The sequence below is a fragment of the Panicum virgatum genome, chromosome 9N (assembly GCF_016808335.1).
Source record: "Panicum virgatum strain AP13 chromosome 9N, P.virgatum_v5, whole genome shotgun sequence".
Classification (NCBI taxonomy): domain Eukaryota; kingdom Viridiplantae; phylum Streptophyta; class Magnoliopsida; order Poales; family Poaceae; genus Panicum; species Panicum virgatum.
This window is the reverse complement of record NC_053153.1, coordinates 15,620,479-15,642,890: the sequence shown is the minus strand read 5'-3', so window position 1 is coordinate 15,642,890 and position 22,412 is coordinate 15,620,479. Positions and strand designations below refer to the sequence as shown.

Below are 22,412 nucleotides of genomic sequence, written 5' to 3'. Positions count from 1 at the left end.
AACACACCCTAAACCTTGTCGGGATGCATCGCAATAAATGACAAAATCCCGATTAATGTCCGGTAGGGTGAGTACTGGGGTGGTTGTCAATCTTTTCTTCAACTCCTGGAAACTCCTTTCACAGGTTTCTGTCCAAACAAACTTCTTTTCCTTTTTAAGCAGCTCTGTCATGGGCCGGGTGATCTTGGATAATCCTTCAATAAATCTCCGATAATACCCAGCTAATCTAAGAAAGCTTCTGATTTCACTAACATTGGTCGGTTGCTGCTAGTTGGAGACTGCCTCAACTTTCTCGGGGTCAACTGCTACTCATTCTGTGGTCAAAATATGACCAAGGAAGGCTACTTTCTCAAGTCAAAATTCACACTTGCTGAATTTGGCATATAGCTTATGTGCTCTTAGCTTTTCCAGAATCACTCTGAGCTGTTGTTCATGTTCATGAGCACTTTTGGAGTAAATAAGTATGTCGTTGATAAAAACTATGACAAATTTATCTAACTCATCCATAAACACCTTGTTCATGAGGTTCATAAAATAATCAGGTGCATTAGTGAGTCCAAAAGACATCACAGTAAACTCAAACTACCCATAACGAGTGACAAAAGTTGTCTTTGGAATGTCATTTTTCTTAATCTTGAGCTGATAATATCCTGACCTCAGATCAATCTTGGAGAAGTACTTGGCTCCTTTTAGCTGATAAAAAAGATCATCAATCCTGGGAGGGGGTACTTATTCTTGATGGTAACCTCATTCAGTGCACGGTAATCTACACACAACCTAATACTCCCATCTTTCTTCTTGACAAATAGGACTAGGGCTCCCCATGGGGATGAACTAGGCCTAATAAAACCACTTCGTTATAAATCCTCTAGTTGTTTCTTCAGCTCTGCTAGTTCTGAGGCTGCCATCCTATAGGGTCTCTTGGCAATGTGAGAGGTTCCGGGGATAAGTTCAATGACAAATTCTATATTTCTGTCAGGTGGCATTCCGGGGAGTTCTTCCGGAAAAACATCAGGGTACTCATTCACAACTGGAATTCCTTCTAGGGATTTCCCATCCATACTGAAAACCATTGGGTCTGGTCCACTTCCCCGAGTATGGCAAGTCACTTGCATCCCATCTGAGTTGGTTAGATGTACTATCTTGTCAGCACAACCTATGAGGCCATTGTGTAGGCTTAACCAGTCCATTCCAAGGATCACGTCTATTTCCTTAGACTTAAGTACTACTAGGTCTGCTAGGAATTCCACCCCACTTAAATTGATCCTTACCCGTAAACAACCTAATTGACACTTAATGTCACCTCCAGGCGTCCAGGTTAATAGGAGTGTTTTTAGTAGTACCGTAGGTATTTTATGCTTATCCACGAAGCTTGACGATATGAACGAGTGTGATGCTCCAGAATCAAATAATACTATTGCCAGAGTTGATCTGACTAGAAACTCACCAAGTACCACTCCTTGCGCACCCTGTGCCTCCTGTGCGTTGATGTGCTTGACGCGGGCTCGTCCATAAGGCTGTTGGATGTTGTTGTTGCCCTTGTTGTTGCTTCCGACGGGGACACGGTTGGCTCCGGATACAGGTTGCCTAGGCCCATTCACCGAGTTGGAGAAGGCTGATGCAGCAGGCCTGTTTTTGGCATATGGGCAGTTGGCAATGTAATGTCCTGTCTCACTGCAGTTGAAACAGGCCCTAACATTGTTGTTGTTAGTGATGACTTGGCTGGCATTGTTGTGCGAGGCTTTCATGGTGTTCTGGTTCCTGAACTGTGTGTTAGGGGCCTAGGGGCCTGTCACTTGGGACTGGGTCCTATACTGCATTGGGGCCTGAGATCCTGGTGCAGTATAGCTGGAGTTTCTTGGTTTCTGGAAGCGGTTCTGCTGGCGGGCCTTGCTTTCCGGGAACTTACGCTTGTTTTCTTTCCTTTCTTCAGCTTTGGCCCTTTCTGTGAGAATGGCCATGTTCATTAGAGTATTGAAGTCCGGGTATATCTGAGGGGTAAGCAGGGTCTGGAGTTCTGGGCTTAATCCCTTCTTGAACATGTCTTGCTTCTTCTCATCTTTATCCACTTCCTCCGGTGCATAGCGGGCAAGTTAAATGAACTGGTAGGTGTATTCTTCCACAGACATGCTCCCTTGCTGCAGTGCGCGAAACTCATCCGCCTTGCGCTTCATGGTGGCTGCGGGGATATGGTAGCGGCAGAACTCTTTCACAAATTCGTTTCAAGTGATGGTGGTGGCATCTTCGGCAGCGGCACAGTAATTCTCCCACCAAGTTAAGGCAATTTCGGTGAGTTGGTGAGCTGCCAGAAGAACTTTGTCTCGGTCTTGGCATTCGAATGGCTCAAGCTTCCTTTTGATCACACGCAGCCAGTCATCTGCCTCCAGCAAAGGTGGGTGGCTTAGTTCTCAGGAAAGCTGTCCGCTTATCATTCATGGTCTGCTCTCGTAGCTGCTTATTGACGAGGGCATTGGTCAGGGCTTCTAGTATGAGGGTCTGATTGTTTATCGCCTGTACCAGGTCTCCAACAGGTGGAGGTGGTGGCAGTGGCACTTCTTCTTGGTTCCCTCCTTCGTTCTGGTTCACTTTCTGTTCTCTGAGATGGTCCTGTCCGTGCTCATTTTGTGGTCCTTCTGCGCCAGGGGCTGTAGAGGCCCAACTGTGGGAGGGTCTTGAACCGTGTCGGGAAGCCATCTGTAGATTGGATAGAGTCTTTGTGAGACTGGGATTAGGATTAAGTGATGTTTAAATTATTTAGTTCGTATTTTTGAAAAGGCAGAATCCACCTCCGGCCGAAGGCACACCAACTAACAACAAACACACAGGCTAGCAAGCAACAAGCACAAACAACTGCATTACTGCAAGAGGGGGTACAACACTGGGGCAAGGTCAAAATGCGTACTACATGTCTGGGTACACAACTCCAAAAGAGGGGGGCACAACTCTAACTTCGGACAACATGGCTTCATCCCTTGACGGTCACTGGCGTTCAGGCAGACTCGTTGGCCTGAGTGGGTTCTTTCTAGGGTGGCTTTGGGACATGCTACTCGCGGGGCGAGCCTTCTTCTGGGATGGAGTGTGCCTCCAGGGGAATGAGCAGTCCTTGCTCACCGTTCTCTAGGTTTCTGTGTTCCAGGGGTTGCTCAGCAGTTTCTCCTTCATCGGCGACAGTAGGCCCTTCAGGGTTCTCGGGTGGGGCTTGTGGGGTCCCCAAAAGTGGTCCCCATCCCATGAAGGGCGTCCCAAGTAGGACATGGGTTTATCTAATTGTCGGGACTGGCATTCCACTTCTGGTCCATTCCTGTATACGCAGATCCCGGGCCTGCCTGAGGCTCTCCCGGGCAACCGCCTCACCACTGACCGCGGCTGCGGCTATTACCTCGGCTTGAGCCACCCGGATTTGATGCATCCTTACCACGAGCTCTACTTGCTCGGCCCGATGGGTCTGCTCTCTCAGAGCTGATCCAAGGAGCCTAGGTAAGTAGCCACTTGGTATAGGGGTCCTTCTCATGGCGGCGCCGCTCCAGGCTTCTCATGCGAGCCTCCCAAACTGGGGTTCTGATGGCCGGAGGAAAGATCCTCATTGGTGTGGGGGCGAGGTGTCCCTCAAAAATTCGGCACAGATAACGGAGTGCCTTCCTGACGACAAAGGGATAGGTGTCTTGGTACCTAAACCCGGTGGTGGTCACTCGCCATGGCTGGATGTCGGGGTAGCGGTCACTTTTGGTGATGACCAGGATCACCCTGCTGCGGAGGGTACCATGGTGCTCGTACTCCCTGCTGTAGTACCTTGGGCATTCCGAAACACCAAGGCTCTCCAGGGCATTGATCAAAAGGCTGGGGAAGCCAGGGGCAGCTTGGCAAATGCCCTGGGTCCATCCTTCCTCAGCCATCTAAAAACAAAGATAGGGTGAACAAGCCTTGCACAGATACTTGGGTACAAAGGAGATAGATGGTTCTTATTATTACAACAGAGTGGGGTACATTTTTCATGGATACATGATTATTAGGATAGAGACTCTAGCCTAGGTGTACTACTCTCCTATCATGGGGATTCTTCCTCTATCTGGATAGGGCACTTCTATAGTGGAAGACACTGCTCCAACATCTCATCTTCGGTCTGAGTACCCTTATCCCATTGGGTTTCTTCGGGTTCCTCTTCTAACCATCCACCTGCTCCTCTGTGAGCCTCGTGGTTTTGCCAATGGGTTTGAAGAGTGGCTAGGGAATTCTCGGCTTGTACGGCTCTTATCTGTTGTGACTCCATCTCTTCGATTGCTTTTTCTACCCTGCGGATTTGGTATTTCGGTTGTGCCGCCTGTTCGCGGTAGAGTTGGTCCAAGCCGGTGAGGTAGATGGATAGGTGGGAGACCGTATCCTCTAGTTCTTCTTCTTCCCTTCCAAGTCCTCTCATCCGGGCAATCCATGAGCTTCCTCTTCCTTCAGTAGGCGGGAAAAATCACATAGGAGTCCGCTGAAGATGATGTTTGTAAACCACACGCAGACGTCGTAGGGCTTTTCGGGCGGCCTTTCGGTAGGTGTCTGGGAAGCAAAAGCCAGTGGTGGAGATGAACTAGGGTTCCACGTCAGGATAGCGGGTGCTCTTTCCCACAAAGATCATTATGTCACACCGACGGGTGCCCCTGGAGTCGTACTCCCGGTAGATGTACTCTGGTGTGTCCACAACACCGACGCGTTCTAGGCTGAGTAACAATAACTTAGGGAGGCCAGGCTCTGCGAAGCAGATTCCGTTACTCCATCCATTATCAGCCATCTGGAACAGGGCAAGAGTCAGGTGAGTGTGTGTGTGGAAAAAAAGCTAAACAAGAAAAGTCCTAATGTGGAAAGGCTTGAAAAAGGGTCTCGATCCTAGGGGTCACGTCCTACGGCCAACCTACAGCCCTGATATCACCTGAAGTATATCCTCATAAGAGGTGACTTAAATGTGATATAAATATCAGTCATAGGGGCTGATAACATATTTATTACATCAGATGATACATCACCGTACAACTCTGCACGGTAATGGGTAATGAAGCGCCACTATCGCGAGGATAACAACTAAAACCCAAACAACGATATTAACTACGAAGAGGTCATCAAAGTCTTGCGCCATACCAAGCTTTCTGCGGGTGACCCTATCCACAGACAAGGTTGGGTGTAGAACAGAACCCCTACTCAACGTCCTCGGGAATAAAGTCTGGATCTTCCTCTGTAAAAATTAAGCAAGGGGTGAGTACAAACGTACTCAACAAGTCCAACCGCACCCACGGAGGGGGTATAAACAGAGTTCATGCACAGGATAAATCAAGGATAAGGCTATGGTTTAATTTGCGAAAAGCTAATTTTAACCCATGCAAGGGTTTATTTTGAAATAGGTTTTCAAAACAATTCTTTTCTAATCGGTGGGGTTTATCCACATAGGATCCAAAATTTTAAAAGTTGCTACCGGACTCCTCATCTGCCGTAGCACACGGCACAGCTGCCGGACACTTTTCCAAAACACACACGCCATCCCAACCATCCCCTGACGAAACGCTAGTTATGTGACCAAACCGTAACTCGCCCAGTACCGTGGGCATGGTTATTCGAATAGGTTTTAACTCTGTAGAGGTGTGCAACTTTACCCACAAGTGGGGTACCACAGCACGATCACCTTAGTATCGGTGTAGATCCCAATCAAGCCATTACCCACCTTAGCTAGACCTGACTAGCCACCACGGGATCCACCATGGGGTCATTGACCCATCACCGAGGTTTAACCGGGGCATAAGTCACACAGAGTTTATCCCTTCTCTTTGATCACCCGTTGCTCTCAGCTCTCCTGATGACTATCAGACTAACTAGTGGGGTTTATGCTAAGCCGTTGCCACACACAACGGTCGAGTGGTTTGCACGATAGTTGAGTTAGGTAAAATGACACATCAACTCGGACCTTAATTGTGACAAGATGGATATCTCCCAACCTTCTTGCTCAACCACAAAGGTACAAGCACACCTTCTGGCAATTCACACAAATGCCATCCATCACATCGAGACACAACTTTCATTTGTTTTCCATAAATCCACCTTTTTCCTTCCCAGACACACACACACATTTTCCTTTATAAATAATAATATTTGATGTGTAGTAGAAGAAGTATAAGGTCCTAAGCAATTCTAGCGTGATTAACATCCACATAGAACGAATCGCATGTAGACATCAATCTAGGTGGTCAAGGAATGGTTATAACAAGTCAAGGGGTGGCTATCCAACCATGTTTCAGCAGTAAAAACATATGCAATTTTGTAAAACAGGCCAATAGGTTGTGTTTATAAAACTGGGACAAAATATGCATCAAAGGATGGGATTGAACTTGCCGTTCTCAAAGCCTTCCAGGAAGTCCTGATCGAGGTACTGTCCTTCGGGTTTGGGGTCGCGGTACTGGTCCTCACACACTTGCTCGCGGTACTGCTCGTCGATGGGTTCTTCCTCCTTCACACCGTGGTCTACAGCGCACACAAACAAGCACACAATAAAGAAAAAGAAATAAAGGTTTTATTGTTGAGCTCGGGTCGGGAAAAATTAAGATATGGAGATAGGAGTAATATTTTTGGGTGGTTTTCTAATGGCACGGCCGAATTTACATTAGAAAAGGCGTGGTAAAGTTTCGGGGCAAACGGAGGATGTTTGGCACATGAGATGGCAGGTCGAAGAGGGGTCTAGGGGCTAAATAGGGATCCGAGGGCCTATTTGTAATTAGTTTTAGGGTGGAAGGACTTGATTAATATTTTTGAAAATATTTGGGCTACTCCAAAAAAGGACAAGGGTCTATTTAGAATTAATTTTATATAGTGGAGGGGCTTATTCATTAAAAGAAATAAGAGAGGGGCTTCTTTTGGAAATATTCTCGAGATGGCAAGGGCTTAATTATAATTATTGGGAACATTTTGGGTCACTCTGGAAATGGCTAGGACCTATTCATAATTATTTTGTAAAGTGGAAGGGTAGATTGGAATTATCAAAGATAGAGGGGGTTTTCTTTAAAAAGGAAAATAGAGAGAGTGGGAGGGCTCTTAAAAGAAAAGGGGGAAGAACAGGGGGCTCAAGGCAAAATTGCCCCCTTTCTTCTACCTGTCGACACAGGAATAACAGAGGAGGGGGAGGAGGCGCCGGCGGCCTCGGGTCCGCGGCCCTGGGGGCTTGGGGCAGCCATGGAGGAGGGGGAAACAGAGAGGAGGGCTAGGGGGTTCTATTCCCCTACCTGTCTCGAGTAGAGGCGGCCCGTGGAGGCGTGCCCGCGGTGGGCGGTGGAGGTCGCCGGAGATGGTGGTGGTGGCGGCGCTGCGGGCATTGGGGGGAGGGCTGGAGGTGGCGGGTGAGCTTGTGGTGCTTGATGGCTGCGCGAGGGCCTATTTATAGCCCGAGGCATGGTGGGAAAGAGGGGGGCGCGACGGTGGTGGCCGGCGAGCTCAAGGACGGCGATTAATGGAGGTGGGTGTTGACATTTCTTAGCGCAATCACTAGGAATGGTTAATCCTTAGCAACAGTGCCAGAAAAGCCTGTTGGCAGTCCTTAGTGCAATCACTAGGAATGAGGGCGCCGAACCCATCCTAGCAATTGCACCCAAGGGGTGCCACTCTCGTGGTATAATCAATACGATTACAGATGGATTCGCAAGTGCACGGATATACCGTTATAGCATTTCACCCGGAGAGTAAGGGTATCGTCATTTATTTGTGTCTCAAAGGACGGCAGTGGCAAATGTATTGTACTCAACATTAACCATGACATTGTGCCTCAATCAATAGGCAATACTCTAACAGGGGTAAGTACAGATAAAGAATAAGCAAGGGTAATGCGACACAGCACACATCCACACTCCAAGAGGAAGGAATAAATGAGAGAAACTATAAAACAAAGGACTACTCTATCCTACGTCAAGTCAGCTGGAGCATAGGCTAGGTTAGGTGTCCTAGTGCTTCTATCCAAAGCTGGGATTATGTTAGATCATGGTTAGGATTGCATGTGCCAGAAAAATGGGATAGCGGGGAGAAGGTCCCGCACCGGAGTACATCCAGTCCCGTTACCTCTTTGAATGAACTCCTACACCGAACTCGAACGTCGGGGAGTACGCTAAACGCAACACCGCTGTTACGCCGGACGGACAGGGCTGTCACCACCTGTCGTCTACCCCAGTCACACCGTGGAGCACGGTCATATCCGAAGGATCCCACATACCCGAGCACCACGCTCGTGTATGAAGTCACTACTCTAGTACCCCCAGGTCTCCCACCCTTCGGATGGACGAGTAAAACACTATAGCAAGCCCGAAAGCACAACGAACATCTATCCGTACCCGGATCATCTGGCCTAACCAAGATCGTAGCATAACTTATGAACGATCTAAGCATGGATTGATAAACTATCAAGATAGTAAAGTAACCATGGCAGAACTCTATATTATGAATAGAAGTCTGACAAGTCGGATACAAAGCCATACCAGGAGCCGAGGATTGCTCAACGACCCCGAGTACGACCTGCTCGCTAAAGAGAACTAGCCTAGCTCCACTACCTAGCTAAGAGAGCAAGAGAGAGGAAAGCCTTCTTGGAGAGAATGGAATGAAGTGTGTGTGTGTGTGTGTGTGTGTGTGTGTGTGTGTGTGTGTGTGTGTGTGTGTGTGTGTGTGTGTGTGTGAGGGGTGAGAGGGGGCCCTATTTATACTAGTGGAGGTCGGTTCCCACAAAATGCACGTATGGAAGGTAATCAGGAGACTTGGGGCCGACTCCTCCTCGAAATGCACCTGGACGGGAGGCCAGCCAGGTTCGGCCGACCCAGGGGGTCGGCCGGCCCCACCTGGCCGCCTCTCGTCCTTATCCTTCTCTGGCAGGCTGACATGTGGGTCCTGATATCTTTCTTTGTATGCATTATGCGTGGCGCGCCCGTTTGCTCGGCCAGATGGGCCCTCCTTGTAAGTGGGTGACGCCAGACGCGATATTTTGCGTAGTTGTATGGCGTCTACTGCGTGTTTTCGTCTTATTCCGCTCCTGCTCATCTGAAATGTACAAAACTCAAAAACAACTGTGGAGCAAGGTTAGTGATACAAATATGCGAGTAAGGCATGCAGTTTTTCTTTATTATTGAGTATAGTTGACTGGTGAAAATGGCACTTAAGCACCGTCAATAGTGGGGCTTGCTCGGCCACTTGCTGGGCGTCCTATAGCGTGGTGCTGTGGCGCGGATGCGACGGCGAGAGGACGAGAGGATGGAGGGGCGGCGCAAGTGGGAGGGGCGGCAGCCAATGGCGAGGCGCCGTGTGCGCGGCCGGCTCTGCTTTGCCGTGGCTCGTCGGGGTGGGCGCGAGCGCCGAGGCGGGCAAGGGGGGTACGACGTGCGCAGAGGGCGGAACGGGCGAGCAGCAGCCGCAAGCGGGGGAGGCGACGCCCAGGGAGGGGCTCGGCGCAAGGGGGGCCGGCGTACCGAGCTCTGCTCGTGCAACGCGTGAGGGAAAGGAGGAGAAGAGGGAGAAGGAGAAAGGAAAGGAGGCGGAAAAGAAAAGGGAAAAAAGAAAAAAGAAAAATGGAAAAAGAAAAATGGAGAGAGAGAAAGAGATAGAGCAGTCGGCGGGATTCGCGGCGGCGGTCGGCCACGCGCGCGCTGCGGCGTTCGGCCGGTCAGCGACGAGCACGCGGAACGAGAGAAAGGGAAAGGGGATAGGACGACGATTGGTACTGGTGTCGAGACGGCGGATTGCCGGGACATGATTTTGGGAGATTGGGAGCTCGTGCGGAAAATAATTTTGGAGTGATTTGAGCTCAGCGTTGAAAAAGGTTTTGAAAATAATATTTTTAGCGGGTGATTTATTTGGGCAAATTTTCGGGATGTTACAAACTCCTAGCTAACACTGAGTCAGACACTACATCTGCTCTCGGTACTAGGATTTCTGTTGAGGCCTTCAACAGAAATCCCCCTCAACCTAGCGAACTAATTTGAGTTCACTAGTCCGGGCGAGAAAACCCATAAGACAAGCTCCGACAAACAAGAGGGATAACTTAAACTGAACTAGAAGTAAACTACTTCCGCAGACAAGTGCTAGTACTTGAAAAGATAAACGACTTGTGAAAAGTAAAGCTGACTCAAGTAAATAAAAAAGATTACTTATATTGATAAAGTCAAAGAAAAAGATACAAGAGTTTATACCGAGCTCCGATGACGACTCCGGATCCCCAAGACAAGATCGACTGGACTGTAACTCCCAACTACTAATCCTACTCTAGAAATGAGAGAGTGAAGAGAACTCCTTTGGTGTGTGTTTACAAGTGATGAATGGGGTCCTATTTATAGTGGCCAGATGTCGGTAAACGAGTAATCGCTGCAAGAGTACGCTACCCCTGACTTGGTTTGAACTTCACGCGAAAGGGGAGCTCCGGAGGCTGCAGTGTGGGGCTGGGCAGCCTGGCCTAGGCCGATCATCCTGGCTCTAGCACCAAGTGTACACCGACTTCGCTTGGACGTCTCTGATTAACTCCAGGAGGTCGGAAAGTTGGGTATTTTCCTCGGATGTTGGAATCTCAGGTCGGACGGCCCGGGGGAGGCCGGGTGGCCTGGTCCCGAGGCCTGTTGGCCCTCCGTTTCACCGACTTTGAAGATCAACGCTCCACATTGCCTCTGAGTTGGGTAACTTCCACGTTTACAGATCTGGGCGCTAACTTGTGGGTCCTCTACTTGATTCACATGTCTTCCGGATCCACCGACTAAATTAGAGGTGATTTCCCAGTTCAGAGGCATTGTGAGCATGTCACGTTGCTCCTGTAACAAGGGTGTACCCCTGTATGTTGAGGTGTCAGGCCGGCCGGCACGGTTGAGGCCGGGTGGCCTGGATTTTCTCCGTTTTCGACCATCTTTGGACTATGATCTCCTATAGGCACAACTCATCCAATACTTGTGGAACTTATTAGAATTAAATAAAATATACATAGAACATAGTGTAAGAGATCAATTTATTTCCGAGAAATTGGCAATCAGAACGTGAAATAATGTCCATCAACAGTAGCCTGAGGCCGATCCCCGGCGGCGGCGGTAGGGCCAGAATTTGGCTGTGTGTGCGTCGGGCGCTTGCTTGACTCGGCTATGGCGACGCCGGCGGCCGGTGCTTGATATTGCTCGGCATGGGCGGCGACCAACCCTCTTCACTGCGGTGGCGCCAATGTCCGCGTCTGGCTCGGCCCAGTTTCATTGCGGCGGTCGGTGCGGCATGGTCCAGTTGCGTCGGTGTTCGCGACTGCCACGGTCTGCTGGAGCGGCGACGTATTTGACGCGGCAAGGGCCTGGCTTTGGCTTTTGGCGGCGGCTGGTCAACCCCGTGCCGCTATGTGTTGGCGGCTTCCTGATGGCGGGTGCCGGCAATTGTTTGCTCGGACGTATGGCAACATCGCAGTGGTGATGTTGTTGGCTGGGATACGGGTGAAAGCCCATCCCTCCTTGGGACCATGTTGATGGTGCTATTGGCGTCATTTCATCGAGCATCTCTAGCACGAGGCTCCTGTCGGAGGCCAACGATTTGGATGTCGGCCTTTCATGTCTGATGTGGCGGGTGAAAACCCAATGTCATTATCTCACCATGCTAGCGTGTTTGGTGAGATGAGATGCTTATTAGATTCCTCCAATGTGACCACGCGTATGCATTATAATATAGCTAGCTCTGGCAAGAGCAAATCGCGGGAGTCCTAAATTCATCGTAGCTCTCCAGCCTGTGGCCAAGCATTGCTGCAAGTCATCAAGAAAACTGTTTTTTCATTCATTTATCATGCTGTGGGAGTACGTGTGATGATTTTGCATAGTGTTCCGTTCGACAGTGCAAAAGTTGTGCAGAAGAAAATGAAGTACTACAGAAGAAAATGATGTACTGCAAAAGTTGTACAGAAGATGAATACTCGATGGTTTTGACAACCACTATCGTACAATACATTTCCAAAATCCAAATGAGCTGTGTGGGATTAGAAGAGTACTTCAAGTCAAATCTACTATGATTTTTTTGTGGTTCTAAAGTTAATATTTCCTGCCTAAGGTGTCAATTATTGGCAAATGAGGAAATTAAGTAGCAAAAAACATCATTTCTCAATTAAGTAGCTAGGCAGCATGTTCATTTCTCAAGGTGTCAATTATTGGCAAATGAGTCATTATGGCTGCTGCAATCGTCGAAGAACTTCATACCGCCGCCACCCCATCTCCTTGTTGGTAAAGGCGGTGATGTCAAGGGTGTCCAGTCTCAGCGCCAACGCATCTTGCCGACGCTGCTGTCACGCCACACTTAGCTTCCTCCTGGCGATCGCGCAATGCCTTGCCTAGCCAGTCTGCGCAGGAACAACCATGGTACTAGGTTGAAGCAAAGGGTGGGCTTGCACCTGCCACTGCATGCTGGTCGGAGAGAGGGGAAATATTATGCCGATCAGCTCATGCTAGAGAAAAACTAGGATTAGCCATTCTAAACTTTTTGTCAATCTAAACAAGTATTTTGGTTCCCTCCAACACTTCAGTGAAATCCAATAAAAGCAAAGGGTAAGTTTAATGGAGTAATCATATGAGTGCCATCAATGTAAGCCCATGGAGTATATATGTGCAATCCTTCGTCGTTAAATTCATCCTGGCTAGCTAGATTGTAACCTGTAACTGTAAGCATGCCAGTGTTGCCACCCACAAGCCCACAAGTCATGCAGTAATTATGTTTCATTCATTTGGCATGCTGCGGCTGCGCTCCGGTTTCGTGCGATCGTTTTAGTGCTTTCATATTACTATTCTGTTGAAAAGGTTGAGTTGTGGAAATGAAAATAGGCTGACGAACTGCGTTATGCTTTAGGCATTTATTGTAGCTGCCCGAAAAGAATTTTGGGCGCACCTAGGAGAGGACCCCTTACAAATTTTAGCTGCAGGTTTGGATTCAGATTCGAACAAAAGATCGTTGTTTCACCAGAAAATTTTGCGAGTTCCAGTAAAAACAAAACGGTTCGAACGAAAAATGCCAATTTTCAATTTCTTTTAGGATTTTATTGAGGCTCTCTGGTCAACACGGTACAGGATCAACTCAAAGAAGTAGCCTCGTGATTCATCGTCACCACGGTCTCTGCTTTGCCGGCGCCCGGCGTCGCGCTGATTTCAGAGATGTCGCCTGCGGTGGCCGTGCGGCTGATCTTGAACACAGTTGGCAGCTGAGGCGCCGAGCCATTGGCGCTTGAGCAAAGAAACTGAAACACCCAATCCGATCAGGGACAGGGACAGCCGCTCATGAAACTCGGATACGAATCCAGACGAAGGAATCCAATGCCAGAGCAATGCAATCTTGCACGAGAGCGTTGCCAGTTGCCAGATCAATCAATCTGATCGAGCAAGCTGATGCACCTGGCGGATCGGAGCGGCTACCGGAGGACGTGCGCCGCCGCGTTGGCTCGGCGCGTCTGCCGGACGGTGGCGCGTCTCCTCCTGCGCTCTGTCGCCGAAGGTATACCATAGGAGGTTAGCTTATACTCCCTCCGTTCTAAATTATAAGTCATTTCAAAAAATTTGGAGAATCAAATTTTTTTTAAGTTTGATCAAATTTATATAACAACATGATAACATTTACGATACCAATTAAGTATCATTAGATTCTTTGTTAATTATATTCTCATAGTATATCTATTTGCATAAATTTTTGTGTTTTTTCTATAATTTTGGTCAAACTTTGAGATAGTTTGACTCTCCAAATTTTTTGAAATGATTTATAATTTAGAACGGAGGGAGTATTAATTTACATTTGTACAGATTGATGTATGGACCTTGATATATAGTACGCTTTATGCGAAATAAATGGAGTTCTCCAATTATTTTTTTCTTTTGTCTTCCCGGCCTAAACAAGGTCTAGTTTCCTTGATCTGATCCGATCCGTACTAAAAAGAGGTTGTTTCTTCTTCTTATTTTTGACATTTTTTTCATTTTGATATAAAATAGTTAAGGATATCAAGTCTCATGGCTGGGTAGCGTGTTTGGTGAGATGAGATGTAGGTTCCTCCAACATGGTCACACCCACGCGGATATACCCGTATTTGCATTAGAGCAAGTTAATAATATAGCTAGATGCTGGCTGCAACAAGAATTCTTTCAGCTCACTCGTAGCCCACCTCTCAGTCCATTCTCCATTGTGTTTGCAAGAATTCTTGCAGCCCATGTCTCAACCTCTCAGTTTATTCGTATACTAGTTAGTTCTTCATCATTAATATATGACCCATTTATTTCTTTCTCAAGTGAGTCATTGCAGTGCTTCTCATAAGCTCTGCGATCAGCAGCAGTTGCATTGTCAGGGAGATCATCAGGATATGGCTGCTCAAGAACATACTCCTTTTTCTCTTGCCTGAGAACAATTCTCAGGTTGCGGTACCAATCAATAAAGTTTGTTCCATTCAACTTTTCTTTCTCAAGAACAGAACGCAAATTGAAAGCGGAATTGTTACTGGCAGACATGATCTACAACATTAAAGTAAAGCAAGATTTCAGCACTAAGTTTATGTAAAGACTTTCATTAACTGACTTAACAAAAGACAACCTACTATATCAAAGTCATCTTCCCTCTAATGACATATAGTGGTTCAAGATCCATAATCACTAAAATTCTAGTGAGCTTTAGCATCACGGCTAGAAAAGTAGTGATACAGGTAAGTGATAAATTACTAATCACATCTCTATGCGACTCTTGTTTGTTGGGTGGCATCCAATGCCCCGGCCCCAACCCTATGCCTTAAAGCCCAAAACTGTTTTGATAGCTTTGCTGAGTAAACCAATACTATGCTTGTGAATGTCCGACATCCACCCTATACAAAAGTGATAGCTGAGGGTACTCTACTTTGGTAAACCTACCACACAACGATCAAAATTTATAGGTGCAGCTATTGGTAAAAGGCATCAAAAACTCAACCTTTTCTGAGGGAAGCTATTCTATCATGATTAAAGCATCCACCATATGTAAAAGCATGAAAGAATAGTATGACAGGAAAATAAATATCACAAGCATATAATCATATTATATTGTGAATAGTATGGCCTCTTGCATCACAATGGGCACCATCGCCATGGCTCCAAGGTGACCTCCATTGCCATCCGTTCTGTCTTGTGGTGATCATCATCGCCATCATGATTGAAGCCTCCATGAAAAGATACTAAGCTACTACATCTAATAGCTAGTGAAATAATTACATGAGGATTCAAACATCACAAGTCGACACGCAGGTCGTTATACAATAATGGTGCAACCTCAACCCGGTTGTGTTAACTTGCGACACGCAGGCCGCACAAATCATCACATACATCATCACATGACATTGAGGCCATACCATTCACATCACACCCTGCAAAAACAAGTTAGGCGTACGACGTGTTCTACCAAAGTAGCGCTTGAGAAGCCGCTACAGCGAGAAAGCAACGGCGGTCCGAGCCATTCATAATGCCTCAATTTTCACTAGGTCAATCACCTTGACCGTGCAAACTTTGCACTTGAGAAGACTGCATCTACACATGACCTTGATCTGTTGGTTCAATCTGCTGACTATGCACACAGTTAGTCCCGATGGTGATTCCAGCCGGTAGGGACATGTCGTATGCATAACAGAGAAAGAACACAAACTAATCTTTTGTCATATGCCGCGCAATCAACTCGCTCCAGTTTTAACCCCTTATGACCAATTGATCTAATCAAACCGTGCAAAAGTAATAGATCCAATCTACTACAACAACATATCACCTATATGCAAAAGATCCAGACCAAAAACTACGCAAGATGGCTCTGGTACCACTGTAGGGAAACGGGTAGGCTACGCTAGCATCACTACCGCATATACCCAAGATACTTGCGAGTAGAAGATCATAGATCGTTACCACTAGACGCACAGCGCAGCGGAAGAAGTCGCGCGTCGATGTAGAGGAAGTAGTCGATCACGTCCCACGAACCGAGCTCCTCGTACTTGATCCCAGCAGCCGATCAGCGCAGCAGTCGCAGCAGCGCCTCCACGGAGTCCACACGTACGGGGATGAAACGCCGGGCGTCGGTGTGCTAGCACCGCACGCACGGCAAGGGCGGCGGCCGAGAGAGAGAGGGAGGGGCGGCGACTAGGAGGTGGCGCGGCTCACTGGGGTGTCGCCCCCCTAGCCCCTCCCTCGTATATATAGGGCGTACTAATGGGCTTCTATCTCATAGGCCCATTAGTAACCCTAATCCCTCTTGGATCAATATCCTCTTGGGCCTTTAAACCGTATTGTGATGATGGGCTCTTGGGCATATCACCAACACACTTAGTCTTCTTCCTCCGTCGGTTTCAATTTCAAATGGGTGCGATCGACCCGAAATCATGCAGATATCAACGAGTGCAAGCTGCCGCCGGAGGTCAATGGCTGCTTCGGCGACTGCTCCAACACGGAGGGACGGTTCGTCTGCCGGTGCCCGCCACGAACCAATGGCGACCACACTCAGAAAGGTGGCTGCGCCCCGGCTGCTTTGACAGGTCAGTACCGTTAATTTGCCTGCCCAAAACACATTACCAACTGCTGCTTGTTTTCTCACATACCGGTAACTTTTGCCAACTTAAATCATCTAGTGTTTTTGTCTCTTGAACCTCATCAAAGTAGAGTTCGCAAATCTCAGCGCCAAAACCAACAAAATATTTTACAGATATATACCCCTCATCTCATCTCCCTCCGTGTTGATTTTCTTTATATATACCTCTGGCCTTCGATCCTGACGGAGGCTGAAGTTGACATTGTTAATGGAACAGCTAAGACAAACTGACACATGTTCAGATTAATTAATAATAGTGGATTCTAACTACCATGTGGTGCGATCTCTCTCGTGTCAGCTAGATATATACTACTTGTAATCGTGGAACTAAATCATGTATCACAGTTGTACACAAATGCTCCAAACGTGGCGCCACATATATGCAATCATTTCAGTTCAAAAACATGTGCATGAGGACAACCAAACATTACCATTTTATCTTTATCATTTGAATATTTTCTTTCCGTTTCACATCTCTAGGATTTGGCTATGGAAGTGACAGCAATATACCTTCACACACTTTCAGGTTTCAGCGCTGGTATAGGTCTTGGTAGCGGGGCAGGCCTTATACTTTTGCTTCTTGCTGCAATATTTGTTACCAAAAAGATCAGACATAGGAGGATTAGAAAGTTGAAACAAAAATTCTTCAGCCAAAATCGTGGGCAGTTGTTGCATCAGTTAGTATCACAAAGGGCCGACATTGCTGAAAGGATGATCATCACGCTGGATGAGCTCGAAAAGGCAACAAACAACTTTGACAAATCTCGTGAGATTGGTGGTGGAGGGCATGGCACCGTGTACAAGGGGATTCTATCGGACCTACAAGTAGTAGCCATCAAAAAGTCAAAAATAACTGTCCAGAAAGAAATCGACGAGTTCATAAACGAGGTAGCAATCCTCTCCCAGATAAACCATAGGAACATAGTGAAACTTTTAGGGTGTTGCTTGGAAACTGAGGTCCCATTATTGGTTTATGAGTTCATTTCCAACGGAACTCTTTTTTACCATCTTCATGTCGAAGGGCCAACTTCTATAACATGGGACAGTAGATTGAGGATTGCCACTGAAACCGCAAAAGCTCTTGCATATCTTCACTGGTCAGTTTCAATCCCTGTAATACATAGAGATATCAAGTCTAGCAACATACTTCTTGATGATGCTATGACATCAAAGGTTTCAGACTTTGGAGCTTCAAGGTACGCTCCGGTGGATTCCACAGGGTTAACCACAAAGGTGCAAGGAACTATTGGATATCTGGACCCTTCGTACTTCTACACGGGCCGTCTTACTGAAAGAAGCGATGTCTTTAGCTTCGGTGTCATTCTTGTGGAGTTGCTCACCAGGAAGAAACCATTTTCATATTTGACCTCCGATGGTGAAGGCCTTGTTGCACATTTTGTGAGCCTTCTTAGAGAGGGGAATATTTCCCAAATATTGGATCCACAAATTATAGAGGAAGGTGGCAAAGAAGTCCAAGAAGTTTCCGTACTTGCAGCATCATGCATAAATTTAAGAGCTGAGGACCGACCTACAATGCGAGAGGTGGAACATGCACTCGAAGGTCTTCAAGTATCCAAGAAGAAAGGATCTATGGTAATGTCTTTCAAAAAAGGATATATGGTAAGAGATGAATTCGAGGATGATGATGGTGTTGCGATGAATTGACCGTTATCCAAAGAAGTGCAAAGCATCGGAGAATGTAATCAATATTCGAGCAGGGAGATACAGCTTGGGAGGCAGCTTAGGAGCCATGTGGTGATTGGGATGCATTTCTTGGAATAATCTCAGCTCTGTTTGTTGTTGGTATGCATTTCATACGGGCATTAACAAAGTTTAGCCTTTGGCATGCCCTCAGGCCGCTCTGCATCATTTTGGATGTCCAGGATTAAATTTTGTCATGCTCTTATATTCTCAAATCTCAAGTCATGTTCTTCTTCTCTTCACTAGTATGCATATGCTCCTTTATTTAGATGTCAGATTCATGTATGGATGTAGTTCCTGTTGTATGTTCCTTTTTGTTTTTAGACAACTAACATGATCACGAGTTAATTGGCATGCTTGATCATCTAGCATGCTTATATAGGTTCTGGATTATTCAAGCATGTAAACCTGTCAAGAGAACATCACCAAGTCACTAGCAGTGCATGAACCTCCAGCTTCTTGCCCGGGTGCTCCCAGAACGGTGGGTGGAGAGTGGAGAAAGCCAGAGATGATGCTGTACGCGTCGTCATCTGCGCCCGTCCCCGCGCAGACATCGTCAGCAGCAATGCTCTTTCAGTGGATCATCCAAGTAGGCCTTGGCATGCCCGCGCCGAGCGTCCAGCGCATCATCCAGGCGCCAGGCAATCCAAGTGCGTGGTAGCTACAAGTTATCTGAAGATCTCCGGGCACAGTAAATGACTCCCGATGGCGTCAGGAACTCAGCAGAGTGACAAAAGAAGTAGCAGAGTATTCAAGCATGGGAACACTCGGTCTGAAGCCCAGAAAAAAAATCCTTCACGTCGTGTGATGCTCCCAGCCAGCATCATATATATAGGTGAACACATCGTGATTCAGCCACTCACAGCAGGCTTCCCAACCTGGCAACGAAGAACACCAAGCGCTGTTGTTCCAGAGTACAGCAGACCCTGATACCGCTGCGTACAGTGTTTCTAGCTGCAAACTACTGACCACCGAGTGTTTCTACCCAAACCTCAAAAACATCCCAAGAAAAGAAAAAAAGGGAAAATGGAGATCCAGTTTTCACGTGTGCTTTCTCTAAGCCGCTCACTGCCGACATTCTTCAGTTCCATTGCCTCCCTACAAGGTTAAAGCCAATTAGTAGAAACTCGAAAACGGCGTATAGTTGGTGGATTCAAATAAACAGAACGTTGTTAGTTGTAGCAGTCCTACAGTTGCTGCAAGGAAACATAAGAAGCAATGGGCTGGTCTCTACTATCTTACCAGTATAGCTTATCGAGCTCATCGTTCAGAGGGTCCAGCTCTAAACCTTCAGCGATTGTGTCACATGCTTTTTCATAGTCCTAAGTAACACGATTAAAAGCGCATGGCCAGTTAAATTACTTATATGAGAGATGAAAGGGACAATGAAATATCAAATTCAGTTGGACACTGGAGCTGGACCCAGGGTGTTTTGTCGCACCTTCATGAGCATCAGAGCTTGTCCGTATCGGAAGTAGGCCTTTGCCCACTTTGGCCGCAGTATCTTGCATTTAACTGCATCTCGCAAAGCCCTTCTCCCATCACCTCTGCGGAACCAGCAAAGACTCCTGTTTGCGAACAATTCAGCATCATAACGATCCACCCTCATTGCCTGCAGTAACATAAATTAGCTGTGACGGTGTTACTGCTGTTGCCACGTTCCAGAAATGCTGCATACGTTAGCTCATAGACTTGCCATTTGCTTCTTAGGTACGACTGGGCTGAAATAAAATAATGTGAAGCAAAGAGCGATTCCCTCACAGAATTTCTCCCTAAAGCTAGACGCAAGAGGTCATCGGGAATATACATCACATCACTCAACCTCCTCCTGAAATTACTTAAAAGAGGTGGTGTTCCATGACCAACCCAAGGCTATCCAAGCTAGTTGATTGCTGGTTTCCATCTCAGAATATTTTACTTGTGGATATCGTGAGACAACAAAAAATGGAGGACAACAAATTCTACCAGTAGTACCAAGTTTTGTGAACACAAGAGCGTGCATGGTACTGCTTTTTCCAAGAAATATGCTTTGGTGATTGTGATGTATCATCACACATGGTACTCAGAAAATGTGAGCTGTTTGATTGACCACACCAAAGGGTATTTTAGGGATTCGATCAATTCGCAAAAAAGTACATACGGCTGAATAGATACCATTACATACCACGCTCTTGTTCTATGATTATGTTCAAGAAAACCTTTAACAAGGATGATTAAAAAATTAAAACGCAATAGAAGCTGCTGTCCATTCAAGGTCTTACAGCGGGGAGGTAACATTTCTGAGCATATTATAAGATCCCAAAAGACTTACAGATCAACTTAGCTTAGGTACTTTATTAGGAAAACTGGGATCTACCACAGAATTTAGGCAACTCTCAGATAGATGCCAATATCTCAACACCATCAGATTAAACTGGGTGAATGGATGACTCGTTTAGACTACTCTCCATACTCTATGGCTAAAACTAATTGCCTATCTAGACTTCCAATTTATAAGCTTCAACTAGTATATGCTCCATAATTTAGGAACCTTACAGATACATATGTACACTATCTCAATATCATCAAAATGAAGTTTATGAATGGATGCAATTACCTCCAAGTGTATAAAATTTGACCAAGGGGCAAAAAATGTCCCCTAGCTGCCTTAAGAGAGTGGAGTATTGAACCCTTTAGGGGAACAACTAGCACTAGGCTTGAGCTCGGGTGGGTGGTCTCTCAAATGGAGGCTCTACCAACCAAGGTATCAATCGGTTCTCTAGTTTCAAGCATTTTAGGAAGTAAATGGTTTCTTAGCTTCTTACAGACAGACAGCTCTAGGCAACTAAACTTTACAGTCAGCACGATGAGCTGTACACAAAGAGATGCTGACACTGCAGTTAACACAATGAGCTGTATACAAGAAGATGCTAACTCTAATCACTAAAATAGTTAACAATTTTCATGCTGCTGATGTTAATATAAGTTTAGTACAACATACCTGTGTGTAGTATGCTGATGCATTTCTATAATCTTGCTTCCCAAATGCATCATCACCCTGTTTTTTCAATTCAGACTTTCTTGTTTCAACAAAATCATCATCCTAAACAACTTTTGAGTCAGAGATGGATCCAAACGATATAAGCAGTTAAACAGTAACTTAAAAGGATTCCCATTTCCCAGAAACCCTTGTAGGTATCAACTATCAAGAGTATAAAAACTAGGCATATATCAGTGATTCCTAGAAATCCAATCATCCATATTGGCCCGCTGGTAACACACAGGAACAATCATTAAACAGCTACATACTTATTTATTTGTACACATTTGTGTCAAAAAAAATCTTAACTGCTAGTAACCACCAGTTTTTTTCCAGTATTTCATGGTAAACAGACAACTGCTACCAGCCTAGCTAAGTCTAAAATTCTTCCCACAGCCAGTTTCAGTAATCTTAATAAAGAATAACCAAAGAGTTAATTGCAGTACATGGCAACTAAAATATGCATGTCTGCCCAAAGTTCACTAGTCCTGCTTGTTGCAGTGCAACTGTGCAAAATAATTAAACATGGAAATTAGTGGTTTGCTAGAATATATCCTACTTATAAAATTTATTTTCTACAGGGAAAATGAATTGAACTTAAATGAACGAGCATTCCAATAATACAAGCTATCCAAGAAAGCATTCAAATTAAACAAATTTCCTAGACGAAACCTAGACAGAGAGATTAGGCAGCAATGCAAATGTGTTTGAACGCTAGCATTGTTAATCTTGATTTGTTTTTCAAGTCCTGACACATAAATATTACTAAAGTTGCACAGCCAAGTGCATAAATAAAAAGAATTGCTACAGTGGCATACCTCTAGTTGCTTTCTTTCCAGTTTCATGTGATTGATTATTCCATCAACGCTCCAATTTGTCACAGCTTGAATTGGGGAAGTGAATGGGAACAGAATTTCAACATCTTCACTTGTGCCATATACAGCAGCCCACTCTACTCTACTGGAATTCTACCATACTGTTGAACAGAGTATCGCAAGAAGACATTTAATATAAAAATGAGAAGAGGACACTTCCAAGAAAATAATAAGGATAATTATGCTCGCAAAGAGACCTAATGAAACTATGCAATGCCACCGAATAGATGCCTAAAGAAATCACTAGTCCAGATTGCAAT

General features: G+C 46.1%; 2 protein-coding genes across 2 annotated transcripts; one reads left to right on the top strand and one right to left on the bottom strand.

The window, feature by feature from the left end:
* Window positions 1-3,253: 3,253 nt before the first annotated feature.
* On the top strand, window positions 3,254-18,639 carry LOC120688757 (putative wall-associated receptor kinase-like 16). Its single transcript, XM_039971130.1, has 3 exons — window positions 3,254-3,443; window positions 16,358-16,504; window positions 17,060-18,639. The coding sequence occupies exons 1-3, from the start codon at window positions 3,254-3,256 to the stop codon at window positions 18,220-18,222; spliced, it is 1,500 nt and encodes a 499-aa protein (XP_039827064.1). The 3' UTR covers window positions 18,223-18,639.
* Window positions 18,640-18,652: 13 nt separating this feature from the next.
* On the bottom strand, window positions 18,653-19,867 carry LOC120688756 (hsp70-Hsp90 organizing protein-like). Its single transcript, XM_039971129.1, has 4 exons — window positions 19,700-19,867; window positions 19,501-19,580; window positions 19,304-19,356; window positions 18,653-18,666 (listed from the first exon to the last, which is right to left on the bottom strand). The coding sequence occupies exons 1-4, from the start codon at window positions 19,865-19,867 to the stop codon at window positions 18,653-18,655; spliced, it is 315 nt and encodes a 104-aa protein (XP_039827063.1).
* Window positions 19,868-22,412: the final 2,545 nt, after the last annotated feature.